The sequence below is a fragment of the Arachis hypogaea genome, chromosome 4, assembly GCF_003086295.3.
Source record: "Arachis hypogaea cultivar Tifrunner chromosome 4, arahy.Tifrunner.gnm2.J5K5, whole genome shotgun sequence".
NCBI classification, from domain to species: Eukaryota; Viridiplantae; Streptophyta; class Magnoliopsida; order Fabales; family Fabaceae; genus Arachis; species Arachis hypogaea.
This window is the reverse complement of record NC_092039.1, coordinates 758636-782495: the sequence shown is the minus strand read 5'-3', so window position 1 is coordinate 782495 and position 23860 is coordinate 758636. Positions and strand designations below refer to the sequence as shown.

Sequence of the window (23860 nt, the reverse complement as noted above, 5' to 3'; positions counted from 1 at the left end):
ATATAGAATATATGTAACCAAGCTTAATTAGTCTATTGTTAATTTATTAGTCTACTTAAGTGTGTGTATGCAGCAATTTATTGACCGATGATAATCTTTTAAATAGTATTTAGTACGACAACAAATTAATCCTTGATTTATTAAATTGGGAGATACAGTACAAACTAAAAAAAATAAAATACACGGATACATAAATAAATATGTATATTTTTATTCATTAAAATTAATTAATAAGCTTAAGTAAAATTATTATTATTATATTAAAAATAAATTTATATTTTTTAGATAAACATTAGAGTGAATAATAAAAAAAAGTAAAGAAAAATTACTCTAAGAAAAATAGTCCTTAGAATCAGAATAAAAATTCCAAGCATTTGAAGCAAGGTGGATACTTTTTTGTAGTTGGAATAAGCCCATCTGCACAGATGTACTTGCTTCTCATAACCGTAGTAGATCTGAGGCAAGCATATTTTTTCCGACTCAAGAGCTACGTCTTCGTCACTTTGTTATCGGCATCCCAGAGAAAATTTCTTAGCATGACTCACAAAAACCTTCAGAACTCAAACCCGGACAAAAACTCTAACCATATTCCAGTTGCTTTGATAAAACATGAGAGAGTGACAAGCTTAAACAACCATTAAGCATTTAAAATTCATTAATAAAAATAATCACTGAACATTTAAACTCACGTAGGAAAATTAAATTGCTAATTAGATGACATTTTTTTTATTTACTAAAAATTAAAGTGTTACTAGGTATTAAAATTATAGCTAGTGACCCCACTAGTGATTATAGTGATTTAAAAACTCTTTAAACACTTAAACTAACATAAAAAATAACCAAAGATATTCTAAAATATACGATAAACAACTTATATGAATTTGACAATAATAATATTAAATCTTAATGTTTTTTTTCAAGAAGAGATATAAATTCGAGAGGCACGTGATGCATCACTGGGAGTCATTGGCCATAATTTAAGCACATGAAAAATATTTTCGAGAATTCGTTTTTTGTAGAAAAGTTTGTCAGTGACAACGAGGATAAAGTCGTCACTTCTACCATGGAAAACTTTTCTCGCAACCGAAGAGTTTTGTTATATAAATTTTCTATATTTAAAAATTAAGTTTCATTAATTATTTAATATTGACTTTACGATAAGACTACATTAAAATTAAATAAAATTTTTTATTTAAATATGGCACTTTAAATTTTGGAGACCAAAATAAGTTAAACTCAAACATAAAAAATCAATTTAATACTTTATCTAAAATATTATAAAAATATATAAAACTTAATTTTTAATATAATTATTAAAATAAAAAATTTAAATTTTTTATTAATAAGAATTTTAATTTGTATTTTTAAGATACATATTAGATAAATCTCAAAAAAAAAAGTAATAAGACATGAATGTTACCAAATTTATTTTAAGGGATCTATAATTTTATATTTTATATTTTATTTATGAAAAAAATCCTAATTTTGGATCAAACCCTTCTCGCCTTTAATTCAAAGAGGGTGGAAGTTGCATCAATAGATGTCAATAGAGAAAGAGAAAGACAAAGAGAGGTGGCTTCAGCATGGTACACAATGAGTTGGTTGGCTGTTAATCTCAATAAATTCAGCCACCTAAAGTTAGGGAACCGGTTTCCAAGTGAAGAAAGTCACTCTTGTATTTATTTATGAATCCGCTAGTATTTATATAAGTTGTATAATGAGCTATTTATTTAATTTAATATAAATTAAAAAATAAATATTTAGAATAAAATATTACTAATTTTTTAAACACAATATATTTATACTATTTAGAATAACTATTTCGAATACTAAAGATAATAAACATTTGATATCCTACTGAATCGAACATCTTTATATTCTATTATACATATTGTACAGATATTCTATTGACTCTCTTCGTGTTTATTTATAGTAACGAGAACCTACCACCCTCTCTCCCTTGATAGCCCTAAATTTTACCCACCCAAGGCAGCTTTAAAAGAATCTCTAGTTGTCGTTGTAGTAGATCAAAGGAATCAAATGGGCGGTGGGTGCAGAGTAACGGTAGCCCTTGCGGCTTTAGTCCTGGCGATGGCAGCAAGCTGCGGAGAGTGCGCTTCGCCGGCGGCAGCTCCGTCGCCGGCAGAGAACGCGTGCTTCACGGCATTGCTAAACATGTCAGACTGCCTGACATATGTGGAAGATGGGAGCAATGAAACGAAGCCAGACAAAGGGTGCTGTCCTGAGCTGGCAGGGCTGATTGATAGCAACCCGATCTGCTTGTGTGAGCTGCTTGGGAATCCAGACGCCGTTGGAATCAAGATTGATCTCAACAGAGCTCTCAAGCTTCCTTCTGTTTGCCGTCTCACCACTCCCCCTGTTAGCACCTGCTCAGGTATATCCATTTCATTCCTCACATCTTCAACTTAGTTTCAACATTAAGAGTTATATTAAGTGTACACTAAAATCAGTCACCAAAATTAGTTATTAATATAAAATACATGTTAAAATATAAATATATTATAAAAATAAATTAAATCATACATCTATTTATACACAAATACATTAATGACTGATTTTAGTATATAAATAATATTTCTCTAACATTAAATCCATTATAAAAGTTTATTATTAGTTCAAGAAACTTGATTGTGAGTCTTTTCTATTTTACTAACTTGCACAAAAAAATTAGAGCAAATAAACCATTGAAGAATTAGTCTCTCAACAAATGCCAACAAAGTTTTCGAGAATAATAAACATAAACACCAACAAGTTGGTTTAAATAAAAGATTTTACTGATAATTTTTTTTAAGATATAATCTATTTGAAGTGTAAATTTTCGTATGTTTATTAAGTAAATAGTTAAATTAGTCTTTAAAAAATTATTAATTTTTTAAATTATTAATTCTTTAAATTTTTGTATGTTTATTTAAGTAAATGTTTACTGTTAGTTTTTTTAAATCAAATTCGTCTTTTAAAAAATTTAAATTAATTATTTTAGTTTTTTTATTATTTTGTTTATTAATAGTGTCAAAATTTATTGTTGTAAAACATTAAATATATTCCAACACATATTTAGAAGTTTTAATTAATTATTAAGATAATAAATTTATGAAATTATATCAAATCAAAACTTAATTGTAGAGAGAACTTGAGGCATTTGAATTTCTTAATTTAGGATCATTTTATCTAATTTCATAAATTAATCATATTAACAGTCAATTAAGATTTTTATATGTGTATTAGAGTATCACTTAAAGTATCACATTAGTAAATTCTGATATTATTAACAAATAAAATAATATAAGAATTAACATAATTAATTTAAAATTTTTAAAAGATGAATTTAATTAAAAAAAATTTCAAAAATTTTTCAAAGACTAATTTCACCATAGATTTACATTATGTTTATTTATCCTGTACTCAAAAAGATATTTTTGATTCTTTATTTCATTTTCAATTGAAAACAGCTGTTTTTGTCCCTAGTCTTAACCAGTGTTTCTTTTGTTACAGCTGTGGGAGTCCCTGTGTCCTTGCCTCCAAGTAAATCTGCATCACCAAGTAAGTTTTCCATTATTTGATTATTCTTTACTTTTACCGTTGTAATTATTTTACTTACCGGTTTTGTTAGGAAATGTTTTTGTGGCATTTGTTAAAATTATCTATAATAGAAATTTAAATTTTTTTAGTAAATACATTATAAATTATTGATAAACTTCATTTTCTTTCAACAAAATATTTTACTGGTAACCTTAACAATACAAAGTACTTTACCATTTACTGCATTTTTTTAAAATAAAATTTATTATTGAAACAATTGTATATTATTTAATAGGTTTAATTAAGATGGAGATCCCCATAATTTTTTTTTAATTTGTATATAGATTTTTAGGCATATTTTTGTAGGGAATTAATCGGAAAAACTTATAAATAATAAGGATTTAATTACAAATAAAAATAAAAAAATTCGTTCATCTATTTTTTTCATATTATTTGATGAAAAACGTACTAAAAGATAATACGTTTAATCGTTTAATTTATCTTTTAATTGAAAACATTATTTTTATTTAGTTCATTGATATATTTAAAAAAAGTAATTGGAAATCCTAACATACCAATAAAGGATCTATTTATAAATTTAGTAAAATTATCTGAATCTCAAAAATAATTAAACCATATTAATATTATTCTAATTTTAAAATGCGTGTGATCTGATATGTTAATAACTTAATATGAATGAACTACATCTACTAAAAGTATTTTTTTTCCATTTCATGGGGTCTGTTGTTCTTTGTTAAAAATATAAGGGAGAAGTCACCAAAAAAAATATAAGGGAGAGAAATTTAGTAAAGTAAAATTATTTGTCAACGGAAGAGAATATAATCTACTCAAATTTCTTTTTTCTTTTAAAATAAAAACTTATAAACTTTCCTTTTTAATGCCAAAATAAAGTGTTGTAGGCTTGTAGCCAAGATCAGATATTTACTATGTTGAAACCGCATCTGTGCTAACTAATTTTCGTTTTGTGTAAATAAATAATGAAGGTTTGGCACCAAAAGGATCAACCGCTAATTCTTCAAGTGGAGTTGCTCCTAGTCCCGGTATATACCACTTGAATTTTATACACAGTTAGATATTCAATTCCTTATTAATCAACTTTGCATTAATATAGTAAAATTCACTTGGAATAGATGTTATTGATCTTTGAGAAAATATGTTGAGGTTAAAGCCATCTTTGTGAAAGTAATGGGTCTATATATAATATAGAGAAATTCTTGAGAGCCAACAATTTTCAGTAATTTTGGTCATTATTGGTCAGTATAAATACTAAATTTTTTTTAACAAATAAATTTTATTAATTCATGTCTACAAATTTAAAAAATATAGATACAAATTGTATTGATTTATATATGTAAAATTTGATAAATATAAATACAAATTATATATTTTTTGTGTACAAAACATCTGTAAATATGAGTGTAAATTATTGCTAGTTAAAAATGATAGTATTTACTGGTCATGTAACATTGCTCTATAATACAAAAATGCTATTCGTACATTAGAATTAGTCACTAAAATCGGTCATCAATATATTTGTGTATAAATATATGTGTGATTTAATTTATTTTTAAGTATTTATATTCTAACATGTATTTTATACTAATGGCTGATCTTGGTGACTGATTTTGGTGTACAAATAGTATAACCCATCTATAATATATGGACTTTGCTAGGTAGACAATGGTTGTTGTTCACATTTGAATAGTGAGCTCTAAAATTGGTCCAATAAAGTAAAAATACACTACATCCCAAATTATCCACCTAAATCTTAATATTAGGATAATCATCTGCATACCTAATGAATTGAACATCTGATATATCTATTGTTGACATTATTTAACGTTTTCATTGTCTACCTATACTTTTCCATAATATATATGCTTAACAATTATTTTGGAGTTTTAACTTATTGTAAACAACATCATTCAGGTAATGCGAGTCCATCTTCAAATGAAGCTGCTGCAAGCAGCCCTTCAGGAAATAAAGATAATGCTAATGGAGCTCCAACCATTCAAGCCTCTGTCCTCACTTTCATTTTTGGCTTCATTGTCTCTGTCTCCATGTTCTTTTAGTTCTCCATTCTCAGTGTCATTTAGTTTTATAGATATTCAATTTCTTGATTGTTTCTATGTGGTCGACTGCTTTTTTCTCTTGAAGCTTTTATTGTAATTTAATGCATTCTTCCAAATTAAATACTACTATTATTATGAATAACAATAGCGAATAACTCAAGTTATTGAATTTTTCATTGTTTAAAGAAGAAGAGAAAACATACAAATAAAGCAAAAAGTTACTCTGCAATATAAGATAAAGAGTAAAAGATAAATAGGTTTCTAAACCTTTTTGTCTGCGGACATTTTTGTCTTTGATCATTGAAAAATACTTTTAAATTTCTGACGTTCTTAAAAGTTAGACGGATCAGTCCCTCCATCTAAATGCCTCCGTCAGACCCCACGAAAAAGTCTGACTCTTATCACGTGCCTGACAGACTTCCCTCTTAATTAATGGAGAATTTATGACGACGCATACGCGTGAGAGGGAAGTCTTCCAGGCAACGCGTACGCGTGACAAGCCACATCAAACTTTTTCGTTGGGTTTGACGGAGACATTTGGACGGAAGGACTGATCCGTCCAACTTTTAAGAACGTCAGGGAATTAAAAATATTTTTCAATGGTCAAAGACAAAAATGTCCACACAAAAAAAAGTCAGAGACTTATTTGTCTTTTACTCTAAGATAAATAAAAGGTGCACGAGAAAGAGGAGTTAATTGTGCTTGTACTTTTTTGAAATAAATGAAATGTATCTCTCTATGTAGATATTTTTAAAATTATTTTTGTCTTTATTACTAGATTTTCTAAGACAGACGAAAATACTTTTGAGATGTCAAAACGACTTAGACATATTTTTTTATTTAACTTTGAATCAAAACATTCCATAACTACACGAAAGCAAAGAATGATAAGGTTAAGAAGATAAACACCGGAAGTATATTGGTTCTGCTAAAGAGGTACATCCATTCCTCAGAAAATCTTAAATATTCTACTATTTGGATTAAACAAAATTCTTTCAACGAGTCTTTTCAAGCTTAACATTGTAATTAAATTTTTTAGGAATGTATATTTGAGTATTTCACATGATGTCTCTTTTTTTTCATTTCACATGATGTCTTTATTAGGTAGCGTTTTGTTTTGAGGTACTGGGACGAAAACTGAAATATTGGAACTCATGTTTGTTGAGAAGTACTAAAATTTCAGTCTCTGTTTTCAAAATTTCAGTATTTCAGTACCTCTAAAAAATGAGAACATAGTGAACTGAAATTTTTTAGAAAGAAGACGAAACTTTAATAACATTTTATACATAAAATACTTTCATTTCAATTAATTCCAACTTTATCTTTTGTGCTAATTAAATTAAAACTTCATTCTTATTTCAGCCTCGGTCTTCTATTTTATACCAAATACAATACTAAGACTTATTTTAGTCTTTGTCTTTCTCTTCTAAATGCTATATTTTAATTTTTATTATAAGAAAGCAATCTTCACTCTTCCTTTGGAAAAAAAAAAATTACTCCTTGAACCTATTAAAAGTAAGTTAAGTGGTGGAAGAGTGAAGGCATAATCTGATTAATACAAAGACTTTCTTGCAGCATCTTACTTAGATGATGATTGGCTGTTCTGAGTTTGAGTAATTGCATCCGCAAACTCTTGTTACCTTTGCTGCATGTTGCTGATGGCAATATCAAAGATCTAATAAAATTTAAGCAACCACCAAGGCATCATGACAACATGATAAAATCATTTTCATCACAATATGCACAGTTTTATTATTCTCAGTACACAAAACATGTATACCTGATGTAGCATGCACAATTATTATTATTATTTTTTTCCTTTTTTTGGTTGTTGTAGCATACACTATTCTAAGTAGAGCAGATACAAAACATACACCAGGATTTTCAACCCGTTTGAGCATTATCAGGTTCCTTATCAGTTTCTTCCGCAGCTTCTATTTCTTCATTGGTGTCTGCAGTTGTATCATCTTCGACCTTCGATACACGAAACATAGCCAGATGGGTGTCTCCTGACAAAAATGAAGCGAGATTATTGTAGTACTTTTTCTAGAGTAACATGAGCATGGAACAATTTTGATGTATAGTTGTAATTTTGATGTTCCAATTTCAGATTTGGTTTGAAATATTCTTCTAGAGTCCCTTTCCTTCTATGATTTTCTATATAATTTTGACAGAGTTGATTCAAGAATAACAAGAAAACTAAGAAAAGTAGGAAACTAAAAGCATCTATATTATTCATTTATTTGAGGTACTATCCCCAATTAACCTCCTCTCGCAACATACTTTATCGCATACTTTTAAACATTGATGGCTAACTAAGAGCGAAAAACAATAAATTCTGATGGTCGTCTAGCGTTCCGTAAGAAAAATAACCAAGTGGATAAAGATGTGTTGCAGTATGTACCAAATGTAATATTACTCCCCGGAGATACAGTGGTAACTACTCCCGGTCTCAGCCGCTTGTCGTCGACGAATGTACCATTGGTGCTATCCAAATCTGTGACAAGAAGATTTCCTTGTTTCTTCTGAATGCGTGCATGCACTGCAGAAACTGCAAGTGTAAGAGCAAATTTTATATTTGACATCAGATCACTGAATTGATAATTGCCAAAATAGTTCAACTGGAATTGGTTAATCGATAACAAAGCATAGTACACAGAATAAAACAGATGTGTCACCAAGTGGTACTCTTTGAGAAGAGAAAGTATAGGGAGCCAATGGAGTATATGTGCAATGTGTATAATGAGAGTTTAGGGATGTTCGATTCAGTATATGTTTATTATTTCTGGTATTTGAATGGTTATTCTGAATAGTATGAGTGTATTATGTTTGAGAAATTAATAGTATTTTACTCTGGATGTTCATTTTTTAACTCATATTGAACCAAAATAAACAGCTCATTGTATATATTGTACAAATACTCTATTGGCTCCCTAATAAGATTCCTTTGAAAAATACTAGGAGTTATTAGAATTTATTATTTTTTGTTATTACTTAGTCATCATCTCAATTCCTTTAGTGTAGTTTCAATTTAGTTTAGTAATCCAACAACATATTTTATCATATACTTTTAAACATTGACTGCTATCTGTGGCAAAAAACAATAAATTCTGATAATTATCTAACATTACTCGTATATTTTACCTGTTGCAACAGGAATCACCAAGTCAGCTTTCTCCGGAACGCGTCCAACTGTCACCTCACGCTGGATAATTCAAAAAGAAGCTAGTTAATGTGAAGTATATTCAGCCATATAAAAGTATAATGATTCATATACATCTATCACTTACAGAAGCAATTTCATATGCACCTGGCATCTCAACTTTGAAGCCTATGTGCCTTGTATCTCCATCTCCTATCAATGCAAGTAGATTAGATCAGTTTTGTTTCCAATTTGATCAAGCACTTTGTCAATCACAATAGAAAAAAACAATCCTATTCAACAATTAGTGCTTTAAGCGGGTAACTGAAGAGTTCAAATATATAACGTTATGAAGGATTGAGCTTACTAGTTATCTAATTCATTGGGATAATTTACCAAATGTGTACTAAATTTTCATTTTGACAAAATAAATCTTCAAATGAAAAAATGACCTAATCATTCAAAGTGATGGGTTAATGATTAGAGCATTTTATCAAACGATATAGATATTTGAGTGTTCATTTTATCAAAAAATAAATGTGTGAGTCCGTTTTGACAAAATCAAAATTTTAGATACCAAAATAACTATTTATTCTAATAATAATAATAATAATAATAATAATAATAATAGAAAAATACTAGAGATTTGTTTTGGCTCTCACTTAGGCTAATTCTTTTTAGTTATGGAAATTCAAAATATGTGATGCTCAATTATAGAAAAATTGTGGTTTTTTTAATGGATATGGAGATAAAAAAAAATTCTTAAATTGGAATTCACAAATTGAAGACTCAGTTTGGTTTTAGAAACAAAACTTAGGCTTCGATTTGGGATAATAGAAAAATCTGAGCCTCAAATTTATGTGGGCTAAAAATTTTTTTAAGAGATAAACAAATTAGTGAATCAGTTTTGTTAAAAAAAATTGTAAACCACAAATCTGACTCTTAAATTTGTATTTTTTTTTTAAAAAAAAGTTTAAAACTACAAATTTGACTCTCAAATTTATGGTATTCATAAAAAAACATCAAGTATCCACATTGTTGAAAAACACTACTTGAATCACAATGCTAAAAATAAAAAGCGTCTCACACTTAGTCATTAATTCTCTAATTCCAATCTAATAATATACTTTATCCTATTCTATTTTATCCTATTCTTTTAAATATTAATGACTAATTGATAATAAAAAACGTTCATCTAACCTTCCTCGTAGTTATGAGGTGATGTTAGATAGAGATGATGAAAGTTATTAGAGTGAGGCAAAAGATGGAAGTGAACTGACCAACTGGCTGAAGAAGCCATTTTTGTGAAGCATCAGAGGCTGAGGCGTGTATGGCTCCCAAAGCCAGTCCCTTTGATTTGAGTCTGAGGCTTGGCAGCTGAGAAAACAAGCACTTGTGGCTTACGCCTACACTTAGAGAAGTTGCATTTGATTTTATGACTTGATACTTTGGAATTCTTCCAATGGATACAGGATGCACAATGCTTTCCATTTCATACCTTATCATTCTTTCTTACATGATGAGCACTTAATCCCACATCGACTCGTCTATGTGGCGCCCATTTAACGCTTCCCTAGATTTTGGATAATATCTTCAATTCTTCTTGGATCACCTATTCACTGGATTTTTTATTTTAATAAATAAATTAACTATAATAATTATCTAAATAAATAATTTAAAAAATATTTATTGAAAATAAATATTCACTTTACTTATTTTATTTTTTTGACCCTGAATTAGAATATTTAAATTATTTTGTTAATCTACGTTAATTTTTAAAATAAATAAATGTGTCTCCAAAAACGCTATAATCCAAGCATTATTCAGCATTATCCAACTTAATATAACAAATAACAATTAGAACTAGACCGGAGAGAGTCATGTTAGTCCAAATTTAAGATCACCTTTGATTCATTAATAATTGAGTCCGTTTGTAAATTTTAAATTGATTTTACTAAAGCTCGTAAATTAATTCGAACTCACGATATAATTTATAATTTTATATAAATAAAAATATATATTTTTTAATTATTATTTATATCCTCTATCATAATTATATGTAAAATTTGTATGTATGTGTATAAAATATAGAATATATATTAATATAAATAAGTAAAAATGATTTTTTTTCTGTGAGATGTCTAAATAATATTTTCATCTTTTTTATTTTTAAAATATATATTTCTTTTTCTTATAATAATAAAAGAGCATACACTTTAATCTATTTGATTAAAATATTCTTTAACAAATTATATATATTAGTAATAATAATATAAAATATATATTTATTATTAATATAATAAATTTAATTTATTTTTAATATTTTAATTTGTTACAAAATATTGAATTTAATATATTTTAACGATAAATATATTATTATCATTATTATCATTATTATTATTACATAATATAAAATATATTAACTTTTTACAAAAACATTTAATCTAAAATTTTTATATACTTCATGATTACACATGTACATACTTGATATCGGTTAATTTCTCAAATTACTCAACTAAAGAGTTTACATGATGAATATGATTTATTAGTTTATTTCTAATTAGAGTTTACACAAATTTCAAGTTACAAATTATGATTTTTTTTCAATTTTTGTCCAATACTTATATCCATCGATAGAATATATATGCTATTTTTCAATTTTTGTCCAATACTTATATCCATCGATCGAATCTTCAACTAGGAGGTGAAGAAACAAGTGCAAGAGAAGGTAGTGAATAAACAACAATGTTCCGAAGAGTGATAACTATAGCATGATAGACTATTTCATAATTAGGACATTTGGGATGATTAAATTATTAATTATGTAAACATTATTCTTTCATATGAGTTATGAACATTGTGAATGCTATTTGGTATATATGAAAAAATAACATATGTTTGATATTTTTATATTTTGTTGAATTATAATTATATCTGAAATTCCAATTTTAATATGGTATATATGAATTTTAGTTAAAATTTATAATTAGAAAAGTAGTAATCTTTATTTATTACTAATTTTACAACTAAAATGTGTCACATGTCACTTTTTTATTGTAATTGAAATCAAATATCTTTTTCTCCAAATTAAAGAATTCTCTCCTTCTCCTCCTCTCTCTTTTTCTATCTCTCATTCCTTCCGTCACTTTATCTCTCTTATTCTTATACCCATTTTATCTCTTTTATATATCATTATCAATGGTTAATTATAAATTTGAGAATCAAAATGTATAACATGATATTCTCTAATTGTAATTAAAATTAAAATATTGAAATTTAAATTAAAATATAACTATATTATATTATTATTTAACAACAAAAATATGTCACGTAACACTCTCTTATTAAAATTAAGATGAAATATTTCCTCCAAAATTAATAAATTTCCTACCTCCATCTTCTTATCTACCTCTTTCCCTTTTTCTATTTCTCTATATCCTTTATAACTTATAATTTATATTAGTAAGTTGATAAATTAAAATATGTCACAAGATATTCTTTCATTACAATTATATTAAATCTTTCCTTCCAAAATTAACAAATTTTCTCTCTTTTTTTATCTTTCTCTCTCATTCTTTATCTCTTTTTACATTTCTGTTTTACAAAAAATAAAATTAATAAAATAATATAATTTAAATAAATTCATAAAATTATAAGAAACACACTAAATTTCTAATTAATATAATTAAAAAAATAATTTCGTAATATTATTCAAATTAATATTTATTATTATTATATGTATATTTTTTTAGTTTTTTTTATTTAGTTTCAAATTTTCACCACTTATCTTTTTAATCTATATTTTCATTTTTCTTCCTTTAAATATTTATTACATATAATTTAGCTAATAGAAACTTTTTCTCATATAATATTTTTGTAAAAGTAATTTGATTATATAAATATTTAATTTTCTGTCATAATCTATAATATTAATAAAATAATATTGATATAGTTTCAAAAGATTTATATTCTCGTAATGCTATTACGGACAAAAATACTAGTAGTGACTGATTTAATAATCGATTTTAAGATTTTTAGATCATGTATTACTAACTGATTTGGAAACTAAAAAATTAGTCGCTGTCGAGAAATAAATTAAAAATGGTTATTAGCGACTGATCTAGCAATAAAAAAATTTGCTATTTAACCCTCGATTTTTAGTGATCATATCAATTTAGCAACCGAAAAATTAGTTGCTATTTAGTAATTAATTTTTTTGTGATGGATCTCATTTTTTTGGAAATCAGTCGCTATTTTTAATTTATAGTGATGACTCAAATTTTAGCAACTATCCAAATCGGTTGCCATTTCAGTAATTTTTTTTATTTTAATTTAAAAGTAATTGATAAGAAGTGAAAAAAAGATAAAAATTTTATCTTTTAAACTCTAAAAAAATTTTAAGAAGTCAACATTAATTTAACCAACAATTTAAAAGTTAGGCAACAATGGAACATTAAAAGTAACTAACCAAAAACTAAAAACCATAAAAACATAAAATAAAAATTAAGTAAAAAAGAACACTTGAAAGCGAAATAAAGTAAAAAAAAAAATGAATAGGAGTAAAGGAACAACTTAAAAAACATTAATAATAAGTGATTAGATTTGTTTATTTATTTACCGAAATTAGTTATTTTTTGTTGATACTCTAGTGAACTTATTACCATAAATATAGAAAAAAAAAATATAAACATCATTTTTCATGGCTACATTACATGTCTAATATCATAGGTTAAAATTTATAAAGGACAAATGAACATTCGATCTTCAAAATCCTGGCGGATACGTTACGTCAAAATAAATAATATTTAATTTTGAAAGTCAACAAAATATAAATAATTAAAGAGAGACACTCTAATAAAGATACTTAAAAGGTTTTTTTTTTAAAGATGTCTGTTATGAACTAAAATTTAGTACATATAATTAATTAAATTATATTATTTTTGTCAAAATTATATTAGGCAAATTGATTTGGTCAAAAAATCAGTGAATCAAACCTTGAATCGATTTAAATTAATATTCTTTTTTATAAAAAATGACTACAATAACCTTATTATAGAAAATGACTAAAATATTTTTATTATATATATTTTTAATTTTAAAAATTTTAAATTCTAACCCTATAACAACACAAAAAAAAGAAAAAGATTAAAATTTATGATTCTTAAAATATATATATAAAAGAATATTTTAGTCATTTTTTATAATAGAAATATTATAATTATTTTTTATAAAAATATTAATTTAGACCGATTCAAAATATAATTTATCGATTTTTTGGCCAAATTAATTTATCTGATCTAATTTTGATAAAAATAATATAGTTTAATTAAATATATGTATAAAATTTTAATTATTTAAAAACATCTTAAAAAAAAACGTTTTAAACGTTTTTATTTAAATGACTCTTATAATTAAAAATTACCCATTGTTCAACTTCAATGCCTTTGTTCAAACGCTAAGTATATACATTGATCATAGTTTTGTAAACATATTAATTACAAGTCCATCCAAAAAGAAAATGTTAAAACCAGTAAGATGCAAAATCTTTCTCAAATTTTTGTCCTTGCAGAACAAAAGTTGGTTATAAAATGAAAGCATTTTTCATTTCCGGTGACGCATTAGACCATGATAACCAGAATGTCGATGATGAACATGATTTTAGCGAGTCAGCTTCTCGTGTTCTTCATTTGCGTTATTGCAGAAGCACATGCGAGGAAAACACTATACACAGATGACGGTATTTGCAAGAGAATGGTAGAGACACAGGGTTATACTTGTGAAGAACACAAGGTAAATATTATTTGTATATAAAAAATTAGTCACTAAATCAATTATAATATATTTGTGTATAAATATATTTATAATTTAATTTTTTTATATGTATTGTATATTTTAATATATATTATACACTAGTAGTTAATTTTAATAACTAATTTTAATATATATTTAGAATATTGTTAGAGAGTCAATAGAATAAGAAATCTGATACCATGTCATGATACCACTCATTTCAAAAGCTTAAGTTGATGGAAAAAAATAACACTAATGATTATAACTCTAATATTGAATTGGACATCCCTAAACTTTTATTGTACACATCGTACAAATATTCTATTGACTCTCTATACTTCCTCATATATTTATTATGATTATATTATTTTAAGTTTTATATTATTTATGTTTGTCATTATATTATTTTTTTAAAAAATTTAAATTGATAAAAAATATAAATATAATTATTATATCTCTTCACGTTTCTTCAAGTAAGTTTCTTTACGAAGAAGTATAGAAAGCTATTGAAGTATTTGTACAATGTGTACAATGGAGTAGGAATGTTTGATTCAGTAGGATATCATATGTTTATTATCCTGTATCCGGATGGTTATTCTGAATAATATGAGAGTATTATGTTTGAAAAATTAGTAGTATTTTATTTTAAATGTTCATTTTTTAACTTATATTTGACCAAATAAATAGTTCATTGTATATATTTATACAAATATTTTATTGACTCCCTAATAAAATTCTTTTTTTTATATACCATATCATGATATTAATTATCTCAAAAATTTAAAATAATTAAAAAAGACAATATGAATCGTTATATTTTTACAACGCCATTAATTAGAGGCATTTATTTTTTGAGGGATTTTTTTTGTTAAACTGGATCAGGTTACGACGGTAGATGGCTACATTCTTAGCCTGCAGAGGATGCCGGCGGGGCGATCCGGTAAGGCAGCAGACAAGCCACCAGTTCTTTTGCAACATGGTCTCTTTATCGTAGGTGCATTGCTTGTTGAGACAACAATATTATTGTGAATTTTATTAGGGAGTCAATATAATATTTATATAATGTGTATAATGAGCTATTTATTTGACTCAATATAAATTAAAAAATAAATATTCAGAATAAAATACTATTAATTTCTCAAACACAATACACCCATATTATCCAGAATAATTATCTGCAGTGACGAATCTAAAAAATTTTGCTGGTGGGGGCAAATCATACACAATAAAAACAATAATTTTTAGGGTAAAACGTATTTTTTGTTCTTAATATTTGCAATTTTTTTTAAAATACACCTAACGTTTAGTTACATTCAATTTTGTCCCTAATATTTTTTATTTATGTTAAAATTATCCCTAAACGTCAACTTATATAAAATGTTAGGAATAAATTGAAAGTTTGTAGGGATAGTTTTGATACAAATTAAAAACGTGTAAGAACAAAATTGAATGAATAAAAAATATTAGAAAAAAATTAAATAAAATTAAACATTAGAAATATTTAAAAAAAATCTAAATATTAGAAAAAAAATAATTTACCCTAATTTTTATAATTTCACAAAAAATTAAAAATATAATATGAATATAAAAACTCAGCAAACCAATGATAGAAAAATATACTAATAAAATTTTACTATACAATAACCATTAATCAAAAAATAAAAATATTACACAAGAGTATAATTATAAAATAAATGTAATATAATTTAATAAAAGAAAAATTACAGAAAGATAAAAATAAACTTTTAATTAAATCAAAAGAAATTAAAAAATAAAATAAAAAATAGAAAAATAGAAAACTGGAAGAAAGTAAAAGAATATAGTAGCAAAAAAGTTGATTTTGAGAATAATTAAGGTTTGGATTATTTATTTTGATTTCTCATTTTTTTATTATTATTTATTTAGTTACTCTTTTATTAAATAGTTAAAATTAAATTTTATATATTTATAAAATTAAATTTAATTAAATATCTTTCAATAACATTAAATTGTGAAGAGTGGGGTCAAAATTATTTATATAGTGGGGGCAAATAAAATTTAATACTATATACTACTTAAGAATTTTATAAAACTCAATGGGGTACTTGTCCCCACAAGCTACCATGTAAATCCGTCTCTGATTATTCGAGTACTAGAAATAATAAACATCTGATATCCTACTGAACTAAATATTCGTAAACTTTATTGTACACATTATACAAATACTCTATTAGTTTTCTGTATTTTCTCTATCATTGTTGTTGCTAGATTTTTTTTAACTTTTTTTTTTTTAAAGGATGCTATAACATGGTTGTTCAACACTCCGGAAGAATCATTGGCATATATCTTAGCGGACAAAGGCTTTGATGTGTGGCTTGCCAACACTCGTGGGACAAAATATAGCAGCGCCCATACATCACTTAGTCCTAATGACATGGTTATTTTATTTTTTACTTTTTAGTAAAATACACTTAGCCCTGCTCTTGATGTTTCATAAAAGCTATATCCAGATGAGAGCCAACTTTTATTTTGTCAATATTAATGATTTTCTTTTAATTTTAAGATTTTCATTTTTAAGAGAATTTAAAATTTAGGGTTTATAATTTAAGTTGTCTAATTAAATATTTAGAATTTAGAATTTAAATTTTAATATAAACAAAATAATTTTTTTAAACCTGAAAAAGTTGGTTCCTATCATTATTTTCAAACTACATAGATTCACATTCATATCTAAATTTGAAGCCAAATAAATAAGATTTCCAACTTTTTCCTTTACAATTTTCAAACCCTTTTATTTGAAGTTCTCTGCTTCTTCTCCTAAAAAGTAAAAAGAAAAAGACAGAAAAAAGTTGTTAATTAGTATTTATAAATGTACAAATAGATATGAAATTCCACCTTATAATTAGTTTTGAAATTTACACTCTACAGGTTTCTACATTGGTTGCTTATTTTTTGTTAATTTACACAATCGTCCATTGCCTATCACTCTAATAGATCCTCGTTTCATTTCTCTACCTCCTAAAAATATACATATATAGGACAATAAAATAAATATTTTATTTATTAATATATATTTTTTTGAGATAATTTATGTATTTAAATGTATAATCACATCTCAAATAGACAAATACCATACATGCAAATAAAATGCCGGCAGATTTCGAAATTCATGCATCCGAGATATGTATTAAGAAGCCAATTTGGTAACCTCTAATTGGTTGGTTGTTAATTTATTCTATTATTATAATAGGCATATTGGGATTGGTCATGGGATGAGTTAGTAAGTTATGATCTTCCTGCTTCACTCAGTTATGTATTCAATCATACCGCTCAGAAAATGCACTACGTAGGTCATTCCTTGGTGAGTTTGGGTTTAACTTTTATTATTTTAATTAAATAATTTAATTTTAATACACTGTCAATGTAAATTTTACATGTGTATTTAATTATATAATGTTACAACAGCAAAATAATAACTTTTCACATTGAACACTTGAATAATTATTTAAAAAACGAATATGATTAAACAATTGTGTAAAATTTTTATTGTGAGTATATCAAAATTATATGTAAATCGGTTTATGCGTAAAGATAACATGAAATTTAATTTCAGGGAACTTTAACAGCATTAGCTGCATTCTCTGAAGAGCAACTAATGAATATGTTGAGATCAGCCGCATTACTTAGCCCAATTGCTCATTTGAATCAAATTATGTCGCAACCAACAAAGCTTGCTGCCGACCTTTTCATAGCAAATGTAAGATATATACTATTTGAGCAAAGAAAACACAAGAAAACACCTTTGAGAAAACACCTTTGAGCAAAGAAAACACAAGAAAACACCTTTGAGAAATTATAAGAAAACACCTTTGTTGGGAATAAGACACAATTCCCCCTTGAGAAAACACCTTTGACAGAGAAATAAAATAGACACAATCACAACACAAGAATTTAACGTGGAAACTCCAATTACCGGAGAAAAAACCACGGCCGTTGTCAAATGACAACCAGAGAATATCACTATGTGAAAATTGTTACAACACATAGACTTCTTTCTCTCACCGGCACCCCAGTACACCCACACTCTTTCAAAGCAAATATCTAACTACACCTCACAACACTCTCTAATCAAAGAGTACAGAGGAAAAGAAAAATCAGATACAAGCTTAAAGTGTTTCTGACTGGTGCAAAAACAAATGGAGAACTTAGCCTCATATTTATAGCCTAGGCCACCCACTCCATTTGCTATCCTAAGCAATGTGGGACTAATTCAACCAAATCCTAACAATCTCCACCTTGATTGAAATAGTCACACATCTTCAGCTTCCATTGTCAACACCGACAATTCTTTGCTGCCATTGTCTATACCGACAATCATAGTTCAGAGAACTATCATACTCCACCATGAAAGTATACTCACTTGGAATTAGACCACTCCAAGCATTTCGCCTTGGTACAGATCGAAACCTTGCTGAAAATTCATGGTGCAACTTCCAAATTGGCTTTTCCTGGAAGTTCTTCAGCCATCGACCTAACTCCGCCACACACCTTGCATCTCAACGCCAACCAATGCCCGTGTGCAATTGTGGACCCGATTGCCACAACTTATCCTTATCCATGGCAGTGCGGTAATACCATGAGGATACTTCTTGTCTTCTAGAGAACATCATCTTCTCTCATAGAGAGAGCAACCAGAGATCTTCTCCTTCAACGCCTTGTGCAAACCTGATTGTATCAACACATCCTTGACTTGTACTTGCCACAAGCCAAAATTGATTCTTCCATCAAATTTCTCTATTTCAAGCTTCACAGCACTTGAATATCCTGACATTGTTGCAACCGTATACTGGAATATTATAACTCAACTGTAGACCGTGCACTAGGAAGGGTCCCCAGGAAAGAGAGGTGGGTCACAATGGACACACTTAAATACCAAGTCTTTCCTTAGCCAGAACCTTTTCCAAACTGCACTCTCACAGAGTCACACTGCCTTCCAGCAACAACAACAGCAACCAAAGAGATTAGACTAGGCTGCAACCACAGAGCATACTAAGAATAAATCCCACCGAACCGAAGCTCTGATACCACTTGTTGGGAATAAGACACAATTCCCCCTTGAGAAAACACCTTTGACAGAGAAATAAAATAGACACAATCACAACACAAGAATTTAACGTGGAAACTCCAATTACCGGAGAAAAAACCACGGCCGTTGTCAAATGACAACCAGAGAATATCACTATGTGAAAATTGTTACAACACATAGACTTCTTTCTCTCACCGGCACCCCAGTACACCCACACTCTTTCAAAGCAAATATCTAACTACACCTCACAACACTCTCTAATCAAAGAGTACAGAGGAAAAGAAAAATCAGATACAAGCTTAAAGTGTTTCTGACTGGTGCAAAAACAAATGGAGAACTTAGCCTCATATTTATAGCCTAGGCCACCCACTCCATTTGCTATCCTAAGCAATGTGGGACTAATTCAACCAAATCCTAACAGATATATACTATTTGAGCAAAGAAAATTTAAAATGATGCAAAATTATTTGATGTAATTTTTTTCACTTTATATTTTGACAGGATGTTTACTGGTTGGGCCTTCATGAATTCATTCCCAATGAGTATGACAAAATCATAACTGAAAATTTCATTTATTATTATGTCATTTTAATTTTTGCTTTATATTAGACTGGGTTTAGGTCTGAAAAGAGGATTAGACAAGAGACAGAAAACAAGACACAAAAAATAGAAATACAAAAATTAGTATTTTTGTATTTTGTTTGGTAATAAATTAGAACAAATCAAATTTATTTTCATTTTTTATTTAAAAAATTTGAAAAAAATATAATAATAAAAAATATAATTATGAAAAATTAACAAAAATAATAAAATAAAAAATAAAAATAAAATATATTTTTTGTTATAGTTTTTATGTCTTTTTTATTATGATAAACACAAAATGTACTAATTTAGTGTTTCTAAACACAATGTCTCTATCCATGTCTCATCTGCCAAATACAATTTTGTATATTTATCTCAGTGTCTCGTAGTTATAAACAAACGCAGCAAAACACTCATATGTGATATTAATTTCTTTTGGATATAGAATCAACTAACACAAATCTCTTTTTTGACAATATATTTTCTAATGATAAGGAATGTTGCATCCAAATTTCTAGAGGGCATTTGCAGAAGCTTAAAACTGAATTGTTCAGATCTAATGGCTATTTTTACAGGTTCTTAATGTTATTAGAATGATGATTTTCACTCATCAATGCATGTATATGTTGATTCCACCAAAATGAGACTTTATTTTAATATTTGTTAATTAAAATTTTAGGTCCCAATTGTTGCATAAATTCTTCGAGAATAAATATATTTCTTAATAATGAACCGCAACCATCATCTACCAAGAATTTGATACATCTATCACAAAGTAAGTATTTTAATTAGGTAATGTTTGAGAATTTATTACTGTTAGATATTTTTTCTATTAGATATTTTATGTTGAAATACTTATTTTATGACTAGTCAATAAAGTTTTTGACTAATCATTTTATTTTTGTAACTAGTTAGATATTGTTTGAAATGAAGCATTTTATTTATAGAATAAATTAACAAATAAATCCATAAAAATTTATATTTCGGACAGAATAGTCTCTAAAAAAATTATCAATAAAATTCTTTAGAATAATAAATATAATACATTACTTTCAAATTATTTTTTATGATTAGGATAAAAAGTCTTAATTTAAATTTATTTGTCTATGTTTATTATTTTAGAAGAATTTATTAGTACTTTTTTGAGTAAATACCCCATCCAACCTCTGACAATTACTTCAAAAGGACTACGAGACTTCTCAAAAAAAATATCCAATCATGCCATTGATTTTTTTTGGATTGATTAGTCTTTGTGCAAAAAAAAATAACATTGATTTTTTTTGACACAGGAAATAATCAGTCCCATAAAAATAAAAATCAGGGACCGAGTTGAGTTTTTTTGTTAAAGACCTCGTTGTCTTTTAAGATAATTGTCAGAGACCATTTTAGATTTTTTTTTCTTACTTTTTTTATTTAAAAATTAATTTATCCAAAATATAAATCTTAAAGTATTTATTTATCACTTTACTCTTATTTATATTTTGTAAAATTATAAATTATTGAACTAATACTTCTTCATATTCATCTATAGCTTCTAATAAACTTCACTTTTGTATGAATTATGAGTAGTGATAAGAACAGGAAAAATAGCAAAGTATGATTATGGTAATGAAGAACAAAATATACAACACTATGGAGAGGCTAGTCCTCCTCTTTATGATATGGCTAGTATTCCAAATGGGTTCCCACTTTTCCTAAGCTATGGTGGACAAGATATGTTATCTGATGTAAACGATGTCAAGCTTTTGCTCACGGACCTCAAAGATCATCATAAGAATAAGCTTGTCTTGTTGTTTATAGAAAACTATGCTCATGCTGATTTCGTTATGGGTGTTAATGCTAAACAAATTGTTTATGATCCTATTATGGCTTTCTTCAATGATAATTGATTAGCAATTGTTTATTCACTTATTCAACATCAGATCTTCTGTGCTAAAATAATCAAGTTTATATCAAGCTTTAATGAAATATATGTATTATAATTTTATGTTTTTTTGCCAATCAAAACATAATTTTTTTAGTAAAATGGCAATTAGATTTTCGAGTATTTCGATTAGGACTAATTAGTCATTAAAAAAAAATAATATCGATTAGGTTTTTTACAATTCTAAATAGTAGACACATATGTCATTCTATCAATGGATAGTGTAAAATAAAATAAAATTATTCACGTATTTTGTTATTTATACTGGTGTGTATTCTATTGCTATCACAAAAGTATAAAAATGATATAGTTTTAGACAATAAATTATTTATTATTTTTTGAATTTCTATATAATTTTAGCAATTGTTTACTATTTATTACAAATCATACTAAAACAGGTGAAGTTTCGCTCCAAAAATCGTTATTCAGGTAACAATCTTTTATAAATAGACATGTTACAATAGTTAACAATACATATAATAAGCATCACCATTAATTACGTAATGAATTGATAAAAGGACATAACGTATTCACTGTTTGCTATTATAAAAGACCAAATTAATATTTTTTTTAGGGACTAATTAGTTCAAAATTAAAATCTTTAAGAATTTAATTTTTACTCTAATTTTTTTTATGTTGCCGACCCAATATATTTACTACAAAACAATCTACTACAACATGACGTTTCGAGAACTAATCTAACTCCAAAATTAAACCTATTTTACTCGATGGTAAGTACACCAAATCATGCATAACTTAAATGACTTCCATTCTGTTTGAAAGGATACTTAGAAATAGAGATGGTAATACTACCCGAACTCGCAGGTACTCATCTCGTCCCGCATTGGGGCGGATTTTTAGTGGTGCGGATTCTTGGGGGGGACGGGGGCGGAGTCGGGTTTAGGTAATACCCGCCCTGTTATATATATAATATATATAATTTTAATATATAATATATATAATATATGTAAAATAATTAGTAAATGATTAATAATATTGTATCATATTTAAATTTTTATTTTAATTTATGTTATGTATGTGATGCTTGTTATATAAATTTTGAAATTTAATTTTATTTATTGAATTTTAATAATTATAAGGGCGGATACTCGCAAAGACGGGTTAGAATTCAACGTTTTACTACCTGCAGATAGAAACAGGACAGGTTCTATGCGGGTTATTATACAGTAGGATAGGATCAAGTAGAGTAAAAATCTGCCCCTACCTGTCCCGTTGCCACCCCTACTTAGAAACAATACAATGACTTAGTCATTCATTGCCATTTGAGAAGCAAGGTAGGAATATGCACAAACAAAACATATTCCAGATCGCGACGTTTCTAGTCCCAAGTGCTTGACCATAATTCTTAAAGTTTCGCCGTCTTGATGCAAGATTTTTCTCTTGAGCTCCTTGGTGGAAATCACGATGGTTGCTCCTTGTATATACCAACTTCTTTAAACATTCTTCCGCCATACAAGTTTGTTGACTAACTCAATATTTTCTTGTCTCCATAGGCACTATAGTAATTAAGACTTTTTTAAAGTGATCATTCTCATACTTAATGCATTTTCATTCTTCATATCTCTCAAGTGTACCTTGGCATACTTCAAAGAACTTGACCTGTCCTCCAATTTGGTGTACTCTATCAAAGTCATGTTTTCTTATTTTAGTTGCATGAGTTCTAGTTCTTTAGCCGCTCTCACCGTGCTTGAAAAGTATTTTTT

General features: G+C 27.0%; 3 protein-coding genes across 6 annotated transcripts; 2 read left to right on the top strand and 1 right to left on the bottom strand.

Moving 5' to 3' along the window:
• The first annotated feature begins 1588 nt into the window (after positions 1-1588).
• Positions 1589-5802, top strand: LOC112795571 (non-specific lipid transfer protein GPI-anchored 12). The gene is made up of 4 exons (XM_025837571.2): positions 1589-2395; positions 3514-3561; positions 4545-4601; positions 5491-5802. Exons 1-4 carry the CDS (start codon positions 2041-2043, stop codon positions 5631-5633), a joined length of 603 nt encoding a protein of 200 aa, XP_025693356.1. The 5' UTR covers positions 1589-2040; the 3' UTR covers positions 5634-5802.
• A 1557-nt stretch (positions 5803-7359) lies between these two features.
• LOC112795570 (zeaxanthin epoxidase, chloroplastic) lies at positions 7360-10639 on the bottom strand. 4 transcript variants are annotated; one of them, XM_025837567.2, is made up of 5 exons: positions 10056-10639; positions 8924-8988; positions 8778-8838; positions 8038-8184; positions 7360-7642 (listed from the first exon to the last, which is right to left on the bottom strand). In XM_025837567.2, exons 1-5 carry the CDS (start codon positions 10279-10281, stop codon positions 7518-7520), a joined length of 624 nt encoding a protein of 207 aa, XP_025693352.1. In that variant the 5' UTR covers positions 10282-10639; the 3' UTR covers positions 7360-7517. The 4 variants fall into 4 exon arrangements, with proteins under 4 accessions (XP_025693352.1, XP_025693354.1, XP_025693355.1 ...); XM_025837569.2 differs by having other exon boundaries at positions 7360-7639; positions 10056-10385; XM_025837570.2 differs by having other exon boundaries at positions 8038-8175; positions 10056-10381.
• Positions 10640-14313: 3674 nt separating this feature from the next.
• Positions 14314-22101, top strand: LOC112794145 (triacylglycerol lipase 2-like). The gene is made up of 9 exons (XM_029298094.2): positions 14314-14565; positions 15448-15555; positions 16841-16981; positions 17795-17905; positions 18158-18301; positions 20132-20172; positions 20708-20787; positions 20892-20987; positions 21782-22101. The coding sequence occupies exons 1-9, from the start codon at positions 14401-14403 to the stop codon at positions 22099-22101; spliced, it is 1206 nt and encodes a 401-aa protein (XP_029153927.1). The 5' UTR covers positions 14314-14400.
• The last annotated feature ends 1759 nt before the right edge of the window (positions 22102-23860 follow it).

Bases quoted from the DNA above. Each gene is read 5' to 3' on its own strand.
- LOC112794145 (XM_029298094.2), top strand. From the start codon at position 14,401: ATGATAACCAGAATGTCGATGATGAACATGATTTTAGCGAGTCAGCTT. The intron at 17,906-18,157 runs GTGAGTTTGGGT...ATTTAATTTCAG, and splicing joins ACTACGTAGGTCATTCCTTG to GGAACTTTAACAGCATTAGC. The intron at 20,788-20,891 runs GTTCTTAATGTT...TTAAAATTTTAG, and splicing joins TCTAATGGCTATTTTTACAG to GTCCCAATTGTTGCATAAAT.
- LOC112795571 (XM_025837571.2), top strand. From the start codon at position 2,041: ATGGGCGGTGGGTGCAGAGTAACGGTAGCCCTTGCGGCTTTAGTCCTG. The intron at 2,396-3,513 runs GTATATCCATTT...CTTTTGTTACAG, and splicing joins CCCTGTTAGCACCTGCTCAG to CTGTGGGAGTCCCTGTGTCC. The intron at 3,562-4,544 runs GTAAGTTTTCCA...TAAATAATGAAG, and splicing joins AAGTAAATCTGCATCACCAA to GTTTGGCACCAAAAGGATCA.
- LOC112795570 (XM_025837567.2), bottom strand. From the start codon at position 10,281: ATGATAAGGTATGAAATGGAAAGCATTGTGCATCCTGTATCCATTGGA. The intron at 8,839-8,923 runs GTAAGTGATAGA...TGAATTATCCAG, and splicing joins GTGCATATGAAATTGCTTCT to CGTGAGGTGACAGTTGGACG. The intron at 7,643-8,037 runs GTACATACTGCA...CATTTTTGTCAG, and splicing joins GGGGAGTAATATTACATTTG to GAGACACCCATCTGGCTATG.